At 36.1% G+C, this 13,556-nt stretch overlaps 1 protein-coding gene across 2 annotated transcripts in view; it reads right to left on the reverse strand.

The window, feature by feature from the left end:
* The window catches only part of PLA2R1 (phospholipase A2 receptor 1), a 168,847-nt gene that overhangs the window by 66,807 nt on the left and 88,484 nt on the right, over positions 1 to 13,556 (reverse strand). For both annotated transcript variants that reach the window (XM_003341235.4, XM_007494249.3), the window contains exon 10: positions 8,292 to 8,404. In XM_003341235.4, the coding sequence (XP_003341283.2) occupies positions 8,292 to 8,404 (113 nt within the window). The remainder of the gene's footprint in view (positions 1 to 8,291; positions 8,405 to 13,556) is intronic.

Here is a 13,556-nt window from a genome sequence, read left to right on the forward strand (position 1 = left end):
GGACATTCTGTATTTCCTAAAGTACTACAAACTGGCATTATTGACTACAGTGTCCAAAATAAAACAAAGTATTTCTGATCCATGGAATGAATGTTGTTCAACTACCTTGTGGGGAACAATATTTCTTCTTCTGTGAACTAACGGGATATAAGCATGGCAAGGGGAAGAGATAAAACAAAACTAAAGAAACTCTCCCCCAGCAGTCAATCAATCATTAAATCTAACTCACATGAAGAATTCCAAGCTAGGCAATGACCAGAGATGAATTTATTTTCTTTTCCTTTTTAAGAGTTGTCTTCTATATGTGAAGATAAAACTGATTCACAATTGGTAAGATGTGATCTCTGAGGTGAGTGATTCTTTAGAACTTCTCACACACAGCAAGCTGGTACCTATTCTCAGAGTTCCTTCATTAGTGAACCCCTACATAAAAGAATCCTGTCCCCTTTCTACTCTCTATTGGACAAACAGTGAAGGTTGCTTTTTTTTTTCATTTTCAAGGGGACCCAAAAAACAATTTCTTCTTTTCCCCTAATCCATTCTTACCAAGTTATGACCTCAGGTCAAACATTTCAATAATTCCATCCCCTCTACCCTGAAATCCTTGCCCCCTCTATCATCCACTGTTTTTTCCCTGCTACTTTGCAACTTTTGGTAAATCACAAAATGGTGCCATCTGGATTCAACAGAAATTTGTGTTTAACCTTACTTAGATTCACACTATTGATCAGCAATCATTTTACTTATCTCTTATACCATTTTCCAAAGTGGTCATTCCAAATACTATCTCTTCTTCTCAAGCCTTTAACTCCATTCTTTATCACCTCAACCCTTGAAGATTTTCTTTATGTTACTGTGAGGACTGAGACTAGAAAACATCAAATCGCTCAATTTGTCTCCTCTACTTCTTAACTCCTCTTCCTTTGCTCCTTCCATTCAGTTTTGTAGGAACAAGTGATATGGCTGCTTGCCAAGGCTAATTCCTAACCTGTATCTCAGATTTCTTCATCTCTGATTTCCTTTATGACCTTTTCCCATCAATCATCCCTTTTTGCTAATGCATTTCCAACTTCACCCTGCCTCCTTCTCCTCACCTATAGACATGCTCAAGCCTCCTTCTCCTTAAAAATTCACTCTAATCTCAAAAGTCCTACAAAACTTTCTTCTTCCCCTCACTGCCAAACTTCTAGAAAGAGTAGTCTATATTTGCTGCCTTCATTTCCTCACCACCCAGTTTCTCATAAAGTCTTTGTTATTTGTCTTCCATCCCTATCACACCCTCAAAACTGCACTTTCCAAGATCTCTAATGTCCTTCTTATGAGCCAGTTCAATGGCCTTTCAGTTCTCATGCTTCTTGACATCTTTGGAGCATGGGATGCTGTTCTTCACTATCTCTTCAATACCCTCATCTGCCTTGGCTTCTGAAACATTACACACATGATTCTCTTATTTGTCTTAGCATCCCTTTATTGATCTTTTATTTGGGGGGCACACCTTGTCCTCTCTTCCCACCCATTAAATCCTTGTCCTTGTCCTTGCCTTTTCTCTTTCTACTCTTCCTTTATAGTCTTCTATTTCCATGGCTTAAATTATCCTCTCTATGAAGATTACTCTTAGGAAGTGATGGGTGAATTAAACCAGTTAGATATTTAGCCCTTTTCTTCTTTCTCTGTCTCTCTCTATCTCTGTCTCTGCCTCTTTCTAAAACACATACACACAAACACAATTTTAGTTATTGAATATAGTTTTGACTTGCCTTAATAATTCCTTCCTTCTTTTTCTTTCTTTCAAAATAATTTCTTTTTTCAAAAGGTGAAAGAAGTGATAAAGGGAACTTTTATTTTGAACCTGATGCTGAGCCACAAAAGGGGAAGGTGTATGCTTAAGTGGAGATGATAGAACACTTAGGGGTATGTGTGTGTATGTGTGTGTGTGTGTGTGTGTGTGTGTGTGTGTGTGTGTGTGTGTGTGTGTCTGGGGAAAAGGGTTCCCACCTCAAGATTAGCAACTCCATCTTAGGAATCAGGAGAAAGATGAAGAAAGTCGGGTATAATTGGAATGTATCCCTAGGTTTGAGGAAAGTAGATTTCAAAGCCTTTAAGAGAAGACAAGAAGAATCCCAGAGCCTAAATTCTACAGGAGGTGTTTGCATAGAAATAAAAATTTGAAAGCAAAAAGTGTCACCATGCTGATGAGGAAGAAAAGGTACAGAGACTTTTAAAAGATATCCATGCATGTAGGGAACTTACCAATTAGCTCATGCTTTTGGTTTTATCTTTATAATATTTCTCACATCAAGCCCTACCATTTTACTTCTAATGTAGTTTTTCTAATTCTAGCTTTCTTTCTTCGTGCCTAGACTATTGTCAGTATCCTAAATAGTATTTTTCTCTTACAATTCTACATACTTCCTAACCCATCCTTCCTAACACCGTCCAGTAATCTTTCTAAACAATAATATCATCCTAGAACTAAAAAAATTTTAGTAGTCCCCCTGTCTGCTGAATGGAACTTAAACTCCTGATCCTGTCATTATGTTTCAGTCAAACTGCATTATTCTCTTCCCATCTTATTCTATCATCTAGCATCTCTGTACCTGTCTGCTGTTCCCTATTCTAGATGGGGGAAAATATCTTCTTCTGTTTTCATTTGTTGGAAGTTCTTTTGTTTCAAGTTCCAACTGAGGTGCTACCTTCCCCATGAAATTTGTTTTTTACTATTCCATCTAAAAAGATCTCTCCCTCCTTTAATTCCTCCTTTTAACTGATTTGATCATTTTATCCACATTATTTGTGTTCATGTCTTCACTCTACCTCCTCCCCCAATAAACTGTAAGCTTCTTAAAAACAGTCTGCATCGTGTCTCAGAAAGATCTTTCTAATAACCATAGTTATTAGTGCCAGGTGGTAAAGTAGGCCGAGCTCTGGACTTGGAATCAGGAAGAACCGAGCTCAAATTTGTCCCCAGATACTAAGTAGCTGTATGATCCTGAGCAAGTCACTTCATATTTCTGTTTCAATTTCCTCGTCTATAAAATGGGGAAAACAGTAGAACCTATTTCCCTAGGTTGTTTTGGAAATGAAAATGAGACAATATTTGTAAAAACATTTTGTAAACTTTAAATATTTGTATAAATGATAGCTTTTGTTTATTTATTTAGCTATCTGTTTATTAATTTATTTATCCATCTTTGTTCATGTTTTGTTATCCCTTTTAACTGTCCAAGGGAGGGATTGTTGCATTTTTTGTCTTTATATCCTCAGGGCCAAAAATACTGCCTTGTACATAGTAGGCATGTAATAAATTAAATAAAAATTATTAATAAATGATGAATATAATTATTAATATAATCAATTCAATGATATTAAATTAAATATCGGTTTCTAGTACTTTGCAAAAATGGTTTGCATCAAATACATGCTTGATGATTTTTGGCCTTTGAATCCAGTGGAACTGTGAAGCTGTAAGCTGTTATATATAATATGGTATTAGAAGAGAAGGAGGCTAATAGAAGAAATATCCTGGAATAGGGATTGGGGAAGGAAAAAAAAGACTGGACAAGGAAATCAAATATAAAGCTAAGATTAACTGAAGTGTCACAAGATCATTTCTATCTGTGGCTAAAAAGCTAGAGACTCAAATGTCATGTGGATTTTTGGTTGCCCAATATTTCATGGCAGATGGATTCAAGATGTAGCTGTACGTGCACATGATAATAAGCCATGGCAACCTTGGAGCTCACATGAGTACTCTCGCTTTTGCAGCCTCTCTATAAACAGAGCATCAGGATGTGAAAGATGTCTGTCACCAGTTTGCAAAAAGTGGTAATTCTGTTACTCAGGATTAGGACTCCATCTTCCTTTCCTTCTTTTCTGAACAAAGGGTTAAAGGGGGGGGGGGAAGCCAGGACTAAGAGTTGTCCAGATAACAAAAGAACTAAGTAATTTGGAGCAGGTGGTTCTAATTGTGCCCATCCAACCTGCCACTCACTTGTGCAGAAGGGTGGAAAATCCATTAGTAACTGAGCTAGCTTATACTTGTGAGTGACAGGAGTGACTCTACCTTGAACAGGAAATCTGTAATAGGGAAAAATGATTGTCAGGAGCACTGGTGGACAGTGTCCTCAGAAGCATAGGATTTTAGTGTCAAAAGAGACCTGAAGGCATCTAGACAAAACTTATAATTTTATAGAGGAAGAAACTGAGGCACAGAGAGATGAATTTGCTCAAAGTCACAGATCAGATTGTCTAGATCTGCAGAACCACTGTGTGAAGTCTTCATTTTCTCCCTAATTTCCCCCAATAAAATGCTGCTATTAAAAAATACCTTGTGGTATTTAAATTCTGCTACTACATGTCTTATTTTAGATTACAGGCTAGGAGTCAGGACAACTTGAGTTTAAGTCTGCCCCTGCAATTGATTAATTGCCTGACTCGGGGCAAGTTATTTTGATTTCAGTAGACTCCAATTTCCTCATCTGTAAAATGAGGGGCTAAGACTAAATTAAAATTTTGTCTAGAGCTGGCTGGCCCTTAAAAAAACAGGCAAACCCCTTAAGAAAATCAAGCACAAAATAAAGAAATTTTGGTCTATGTATATCATGCCCCTGCAACAAATCTTGAAAAAAAAAATCAACATATTAAAATGATTCTGATGCTTGGAGAAGCAGCTTGGTATAGCAAGCAGATTGAGAGCTAGCCTCAGGGTCCAGGAAGACCCGGGTTCATAGTTCCTTACATGTAAAGACTGTGTGGCCCCATCATTTAACCTTTCAGGGTTCTAAGCAAGTCTTCCCTCTGCATTTTTTTAATGTGATGTAATTTTTATGTATCCTGACATTTTGTGACGTATCTTATACTCCTTCATACCTCCCCTCCCCTTTCTCCAAGATGGCAAATAATATGACAAAGGTTATAAATATGCTACCATATAATATATATTTCTATGTTTGCATGTAGTGAAATATGTTCTACAAGTTGTAGGGAAGGTGTCAGCTTTCACTGATAGAGGGAGTTCTCTACTCTAGGAGTTTTCAAGATCAACAACAAATAATTAAGATTAATATGGAAAAGGATCATCCCCATATAAAAGGAGAAGAAACCAAAGTCTAGAAAGTTGAAAAACTTGGCAAACTAGTTCATGGCAGAGCAGAGACTAGGAACCAATAGTAACCTTATTCCTGGGCTATCCATTGAAAGCAAAAAAGGCTGGGAGGAGAGCTAAAATAACTGTCTCTTTTGTTAAAGAAAGATGAACTTCAGGCACCTCCCCAAAACCTATGGCCCCAATTTGACACTAACTCTAAAATGTGACCCTCCTCTTTAACAATCCAATGTAGATGAAATCGAGTCTGCTCTTCTCTATTTCAGCTGAGAGGCAGCTAGGTGACACAGTTGATAACAACATTAGGCTTGGAGTAAGGAAAATCTGAGTTCAAATCTGGCCTCAGACTTTCACTAGCTGTATGACCTTGGGCAAATTATTTATCTCTGTTTGCCTTAGTTTTCCTATCTGTAAAATGAGCTGGAGAAGAAATGGCAAATTACTCCAGTATCTTTGCAAAGAAATCACCAAAGAGGGTCATGAAGAGTGAGACCAACTGAAATGACTGAACAAAAAAAAAAAATTCAACTGAGGCTTAGAGGATTTTTTTCAACTGATACTTTATGATGTTCCTAGTTGGTTTTTAGAAAATGAATCCTTTTAGTTACACTAGATTGCTTCTGAAATTGGGTCATCTAGGTACCATGCATTTAGTCTATACTATAGCAGCTCTGTGATCCTGGGCAAGCTGCCGTAGACTACTCTAATATTAATCATAATAAAAGCTACCATTTATTTGCATGGCATTTTAAAGTTTACAAAGTGCATTACAAATAAGATCTCGTGTTATCCTCAAGCAAGCCTGGGTAGGTATTAGTATTATGTACATTTTTTAAATGAGGAAACCCAAGGCATGAAGTCAAGTGATTTGCCCAGGCTGATGCAGCTACTAAGTGTTTAAGATCACATTTGAACTAAGGTCTTGCTATCTCCAGGCCCAGCACTCTATTTTCTGAGCCACCTGGCTGCCAGATTACCCAGTTTTGCTAGAGTTGTTTAATGCAAATGATAAGAATATTGACTTCAGAGGCCATCTTTAGGATCTGAGACAAGATTTGAACTCACATTTTTCTGACTCCAAGTACATGGTCTATCTGCTGAACCATCCAACTCTACTCCATGACTAGAAATTTCAGATAAGTTGTTGACCTGAATAGGTAGCCAGAAATTCCTCACCTGAGAATTCTTGCTATATAATCTTCAAATAATTGAATTTGATTTGGTATAAAATGTGGCCATGGAATAGACAGCATAAATCCAGTCTTTCCCCCTCCCCCCAAGTGTGATGATAGATAGGCCTTAGCAGAGAAGGGACTTTTTTTTTTAACCCTTATCTTCTGTCTGAAAATTAATATAAGTATTGGCTCTAAAGCAGATTTTTTTTCAGGCTTAAAGAATATTCTATAAGTGATTCCCACAGGGAAGTCCAGCTGTATATAAGGCAATGGAGGGGGAAAGAACAGATATCTTTATAATAGGGTTTTTAATTTTTTACTGTTCTCTCTTTTTAGAAACCCTTCTTTCTGTCTTAGAATTGATGCTAAGTTCTAAGGGTGAAGAGAGGAAAGGGCTAGGCTATTGGAGTCAAATGACTTGCCTGGGCTCACACAGCTAAAAAGTGTCTAAGGCCATATTTGAATTTAGATCCTCCCAACTCTATCCACTGAGCCACCTAGCAGCTCCAGGGACTACGTTTTTAATGTTATTTTTGTCTCCCACTATGCCTGACACTATGCCTCTTGTAGAGGATGTTTTATGAATGTCTGTGTCCCTATTACGTTTTTGGCAGGGGGAGCAAAGGAAATAGTTGTTTGTTTTTTTTTAATGCAATTCGTTCTTTACTTCTAGGGGAATTGAATCTAACTGTAATCACTGAAAGTATAACTTTGTAGGTTGTGTTCCTTTGACTAGAACAAGAGTATGTATAAGAATGATTGAGATGTCTGTGTATCTACCCATCTACCCATCTACTCATCTACCTACCTACCTATCTATCTATCTCTATTTATATATCAATAATCTCAATCATTCTCACACACACACACACAGCTTTTTGGACTTAGTCAATGCAGGACATTGTTCTGCTCTTCTTTGCACAACTATTAGTATGATTTTATTTATCTTATTTTCTTTTTCAATGGGAGGATAGGGAGAAAATGGGAGAAAATAAATTGGTTTATTTTAATTTTTAAAAATTTAATTAAAAACATTTTCCCATAGGTATAAGTACTCTTGGTTGTTGGGAAGCATGGGAAATCTCTCCTCAACCTATGCATTTGTTAGATATACAAGCAAGTAGAGATTGAAGGACGAAATCATCAGGGGTTGCTATGTTTGCTGGTGTAAAAAACTGGAATGGTGACAAGATTTTGAACTGACCCCATTCTAGTGCTCCTCTCTGTCAAAGCTTTTAGTGTCCAAGATTGAAAAGCCCTTTCCCTTTCTGCCAATCACAGTTCCCCCTTCCTATGCGGCATCATTTGGGGAAAGGATGGGCTATCGTGCTGTCAATGCTATTTGTCATATATCAAACATTTCTCATTAGTTAGGTGTTACACAGGAAGCGTAAAGGAAACCTTTTCTCACATTTCAGGAAGATACTTTCCCCAGGAAATATTAGAAGTAAGATACAGTAGACACTTAAGAGGTGATTGTTAAGGCATTTGAACATTTGCCATATTAGTCATCATTTCCTTTTGCTATCCCAACAATTTTTAAAAATATGATTAAAATCAAGTAAAGTATTACACTTAATGGAGAATAATTTTTAAATTGCATATTTGTTTTACATAAGCAAGTAATTAGGTAATGAAATCCAAATTCAGCCGAATTTATTAGCAGGGTTGGAAAGAATAATATTAAGGCTCTGTAAAATATGTAATAAATCTTCATGGAATGTTAAGAGACTGAAATATTAAAATATTTGCATTAGCATTTGTTACTATAAAATCAATTTGGGAATAGCCTTTTTATGATTTCAGCTAATCTCAGCCAAAGAAATTGATACTGTGGTGCAAAATAAGCATTTGTTTTTCATCAAGAGTGGATCGTAAAGCAGCTGGAGCAGCTGGAACAGCTGGAGCTGATCTCTTTCAGTAGCAAAGACCTCTTTCTCTCTCTCTTTTTTTGTTTGGTGTTGCAATTGTATTTCTGTTTTGTTTTTGTTTTTTTTAAAGCATTTTTCTACCTGTTGGTAACTGTTACAAGTGAAGGAGGGCAGTAATAGCCACTGGAAGCATGTTCAAAACTTCGGCGAACTGGGTCAATTTTGTAACAAAATCCACCATGTCTTTTCCATCCCTTAAAAAAGGAAATATAAAATCAGGGAAGCAATACTACTTTGGTTATCAACCAACATCCCTTCTGAACTCAATTCATTCATGACTTCTTGACTTCCTTTTCCTTACCCACATACCCATTTGCAGTTTGTCTCCTAGCTTTTATGTCCATATTCAGAACAACCTAATATCATTTAGTTCTTCCTGTATTGATTTATTATCCTTAACACTATAGTTATTTGAGCCACTATCTTGAAACACACTTAAAGCAAATGAAAATGGAAGAACTCTACCCCCCACCCACTTCCCCAGACCCCTAACAATAAATAAAACATCACAAAAGCCAAATCAGTTCAAATCTGATTCTTTAGTTGCTTTTTCTTCCTTCCTTGCCAATGGTGAAGAGAAAGCAGAGCAGCTCTTACAGAATTCATGCATTACCACATAATTCCAGGGGTGTGTGTTAACATTTATTTATTTCTTCTGTCCCTCTGCTCCTACCCCAAGAGACTGAAATAATACCGTTTTTCTTCATTTTTTTTTTCCAAACAAAGAATATTCTATAAAGGATACCTATAGGGACTTCCAGCTACATATAAGGTAATAGGATGGGGATGGGGATAGGAAGCAGACAGATGGCTCTATAATAGGGCTCTTTATTTTTTACTGATTTCTCTCTCTTTTTTAAACCCTTTACCTTCTTCCTTAGAATCTATATTAAGTATCAGTTCTAAGGGAGAAGAAAAGTAAAGGCTAGGCAATGGGGGTAATTGTCCAGGATCTTAGCATAAGGAAACAGAGGCAAATAGGATTAAATGACTTGCCCAGGGTCACACAGCTAGGAAGTGTGTATGAGGCCAGATTGGAACCCAGGTCCTCCCAACTCCAGGCTTGATTCTCTACTCTCCACTGAGCCACCTCCCTGCCCCCCTATCTATGATCTCATGCTATTTTTCCTATAACATATTTGTTATGGGAAAGAATCATCCCCATATTACAGATAAGGGAGCTGAAGTCTAGATAGTTGAGGAACTTGCTAAACTGGTTAATAGAGGAGGGACTAGAAACCAGTAGTAATCTTGTTCCTGAGCTTTATATTGAAAGCTAAAAAAAAAAAAAGACTAGAGGGAGAGCTAAAATAACTGTCTCTTTTGTAGGAGAAAGATGAACTTTGGTCACCTCCCTCCCAAAAAATCAAAACATGACACAAACTCTGAGATTTGGCCCTCTCCTTTAACCATCCAATGCAGGTATAACACAGATATTGTTATCCTCTATTTCAACAGGGCACCTATGTAGCACAGTGGATAGAGCCCTGGCCCTAAAGTCAGGAAGACCAGGGTTCAAATCTGGTCTCAGATACTTAGCTGTGTGACCCTGGGCAAATCATTTTACCCTGTTTGCCTCCATTTCCTCAACTGTAAAGTGAACTGGAGAACAAAATGGCAAATCATTTCAGTATCTTTGCCAAGACAACCCCAAAATGGGATCATAAAGAGTTGGACACGACAGAATAATAGTAACAATTCCAATTGAGTTTTGGAGTATTTTTTTTTCCAACTGAATAAATTCTCTTGTAGATGTAGGGATATACTCTGCTTGCTAGCCTTTAAAACCCCTTTCCTTCATACTCTACCATTACTTCCTGTTTTTTATCAGATCACATATAACACAGTTTATAGTACAATTCTTGGAAAATATCTTTGTCTTGTAGTAAATTAGAGAAAAGCCTACTTTAGAAAAAAACCTATTTCAGTTTAGAGCATTGTCATTAAGTGAGACATGGATTGTAGAAGCTCACTCATCCATCCATCTGACTGTTACTACATTTTTCAGAGCTTTATGTTCCCTGCTCCCTACTCTCTTGGCCTTCCTCTCCCTGCTACCCCATTTCATTCTTTTACAGCCTCAGATTCCTCACACAACAAAGGCTTAAAGTAAATGAGGGAAGCGGGGGGAGGGAAGTTAAGATTGCATCTGGATTTAGATGGGCAGGCTGAGGAATTTTGACAATTTGACCTTTTTGACCAAGTATTCCTTCTTCATTAGCCATTTTAAGATGAGGAGAAGTGATAGGGTGCTTAGCTAAATAAAAACAAAACTCAAACGTTGAGGCACTTTGGTAAAAGGGAAAAGGAAAATAAATTAAAATGTTAAAAACTTTTTAGCTGGGAACCTGAATCTACCCAAGGAAAATGGTAAGTCTGTCTGATCATATCAGCTAATATTCTTTGCATTGTGCCACAATAAGCAGGTGATTAAAAATGATTTTATTATAGTTATTTTATACAAAACTTAAAGCAAATTCAAATGAGTTGCCATGAGGAAGAACCCAAAAGAACCTAAAAACTTCCTTAGTAGTCTAATAACTTCCTTCCTTAGTGTTCTAATAATTGAATGTTTATTTAGGATTAGGGTTGGTAACAATAGTTTAGAATATAAACTTGGGTTTTTTTTTGAGTTACCATTTTCATACATATCAAAATAATGTGTAACATAATAATACAGTATATATGATTGTTATAAACATGTAATAAATTAGAATACATATGCTTATCCAAGAGAAACAAATTCTCATACTAGCTATATCCAAAAATCTGTCTCATTCTTTTTTCCTCTCCTTTCCGTCTCTTCTTCTCCCCAAGGTGTTATTTATTTAAATAATAAAGAAGACATGGAAACAGTTATCCATCTCATTCATACCACCAAAACTCTTACAGAGGAAAAATTAATTTTTAACCCAAATCTGATTTTCTGAACCGATTCAGTAAACTTTATGGAACAATACAAAGATGGGAAATGTTCAAATTATATTCTTAATGAAAAGGTGTATCATTGAGCTATAAATATGTGAGGACATCAAAGCCCCGAATCTACAAACATTGATAAAGCTGGTCTGAGGGGAAAAATATGTGGGAACAAAATTATTAAACACCAGTAGTAGTCATACAAATTCTCATTCTACCAGGTAGATAACTCTTCTTTTTGAATGGGAAAAAAAATAAAACAAAATATTTAAAGTAGTCAATTATTTTTTAGCCAGCATGATTAGACTACTGAAACAGTCAGCTCTACTCAATGCAACAGCTGTATACAAGTAGATGAAATATCAGATAAAAGATATGTATTATACAGCTAGAGCAGAAAAACAAACAAACCAAAAAACCAGATCATTCTCCAAATCAATAATTAGTGCACAAAAGAGAGAAATCTGTATTGTCTGTTTTGACCAGAATGTAAACAACTGGGTTAGAAGAAAAATAAGACACAGTGCCTGGTTTGGGTTACTGAGGTTGTGAAAAAAAAAATTCAATCAATTAAAAGACCCAGATGCTGCAATGTGTACATTCTTGAATCAGTATGCACCAGCCATTGATACAAGGACATGTATATGCCTACAGACACAACCTCCTTTTCATGTGGAAGTTCAACCTATGTTAATTTTTAAGATATGTCTTCCAAAGGCCTAACATCCAGATAGTCTCAAACATCTCAAGTATTTTCTTCAGTTAGATATTTGTAATGGTTTATCCACAGTTGCAAAATAATAAACTTTTCTCCTGGGCCATTGAGGATATAGAGGAAAGGAAGAGAATCAAATAAATATAAACACAAAATTTGCTTTTAAATTTGTGATTTTGACCCAGAAATATATATATATATATATGATTTAATCTCTCCAGGACTTATTTTCCTTATCTATGGAATGAGTTAAACTAGATAATGTCCAACTCAAGAATTCTGACTTCAAATATGCACACATGCATGTCTGCACATATGTGTGTGCATATGTATGTGTATGTGTATATATGTATATTCTGGTATATTTAAGGAAGATTAAAAGTCAGATTTTAAACTAGACTCTAAGCAAAGCTCCCCAGATGTGAATTTTTAAAGGGAGGTTTCCATGGTGCAAAAGAATGACTTAGTTTGAAATTTTGGATTTATTACTTACTACCTGCATAACTATGGGCAAGTAGCTTGGCATTTTAGACCTTGGTTTACTCATCTGTAAAATGATGCCTCAAAGGCCCTTCCAGTTCTAAATCTATGATTTTTCTTAAAATAATGGCATAAACAGTTGCAAAACATAAATGAAAAGCATACTTTTTTATCCTTGAGAGAGACTGTAAATTTGTGGAAACTGAAGTTTATTGTTACACTCAAAAAAAGAAGACCCAACAATCTGGTGAGACCAAATGATATACATCTGGAAAATGGCTAAGCAGGTTTGGGGAATATATTCTGTAGCCATGGAATAGAGAGAAACAAATTGCCTTATCGATGTGTTCAGCCCTTGAACCTGACTGCATTAGCACCATGAGCTAAACAGTTATTGGTGAAAGAAGCCAAATGGGTCATATGTATCTATTCAGAAGAAAACCTATACTTGACCCATATTTAAGGAAGGTAAAGAAATCTATATCCATAAGATTTCAAAATCTGATTTTTACAATCTGATTCGTTAGCTCCAACCACTGAACCAAAATCTTGCAATATCTGCATTCTTGAAGATCTCTCTATACCAAGGTGTTGTTATGTATGTTAAAGAATATGTACCCAAAGGATATGAATGAAGCTGGGTATGTGACGAAACATTTCTTACTTAAATTCTCCCTCCATAAATTGCATTTGTAGATCATCTATAACTACCTATATCTTCATTTCTATGGATGTACGTTTGTATGCATGCATGTCTATGTATCTATCTATGTATATATATTTCTATATATGTATCTATCTGTCTGTCTATCTATCTCCACATATTTCTTTCTTTCACTGTGTCTCTGTCTGTGTTTCTCTCAGTAGCTAGGTAGTGTTGGACTTTGAGCCAGGAATACCTGAGTTCTTATCTAGCCTAAGATATTTCCTAGTTGTATAACCATGGTCAAGTTATTTAGCCCCTATCTGCCTCCATTTCCCCATTTGTAATATGGGGGTAATAATGGCACCTGCCTCACAAAGTTGTGAAGATCAAATGAGGTGATACCATAAAGTGTAAAACTTAAAGCATTATATCAATGCCATTAATAATACTAATTTCAACACTCTATAAGACCATAAGTAGAAGAGAAGCTGCTGACTTGTATTGGTAAGGAAATGTCTTCCTCCCTGGGAATTTATTTTTATGTGTTGATTAAATTTATTTCATCATTTATATGCTGATAAAATCA

Source organism: Monodelphis domestica, chromosome 4 (assembly GCF_027887165.1).
Source record: "Monodelphis domestica isolate mMonDom1 chromosome 4, mMonDom1.pri, whole genome shotgun sequence".
Classification (NCBI taxonomy): Eukaryota; Metazoa; Chordata; class Mammalia; order Didelphimorphia; family Didelphidae; genus Monodelphis; species Monodelphis domestica.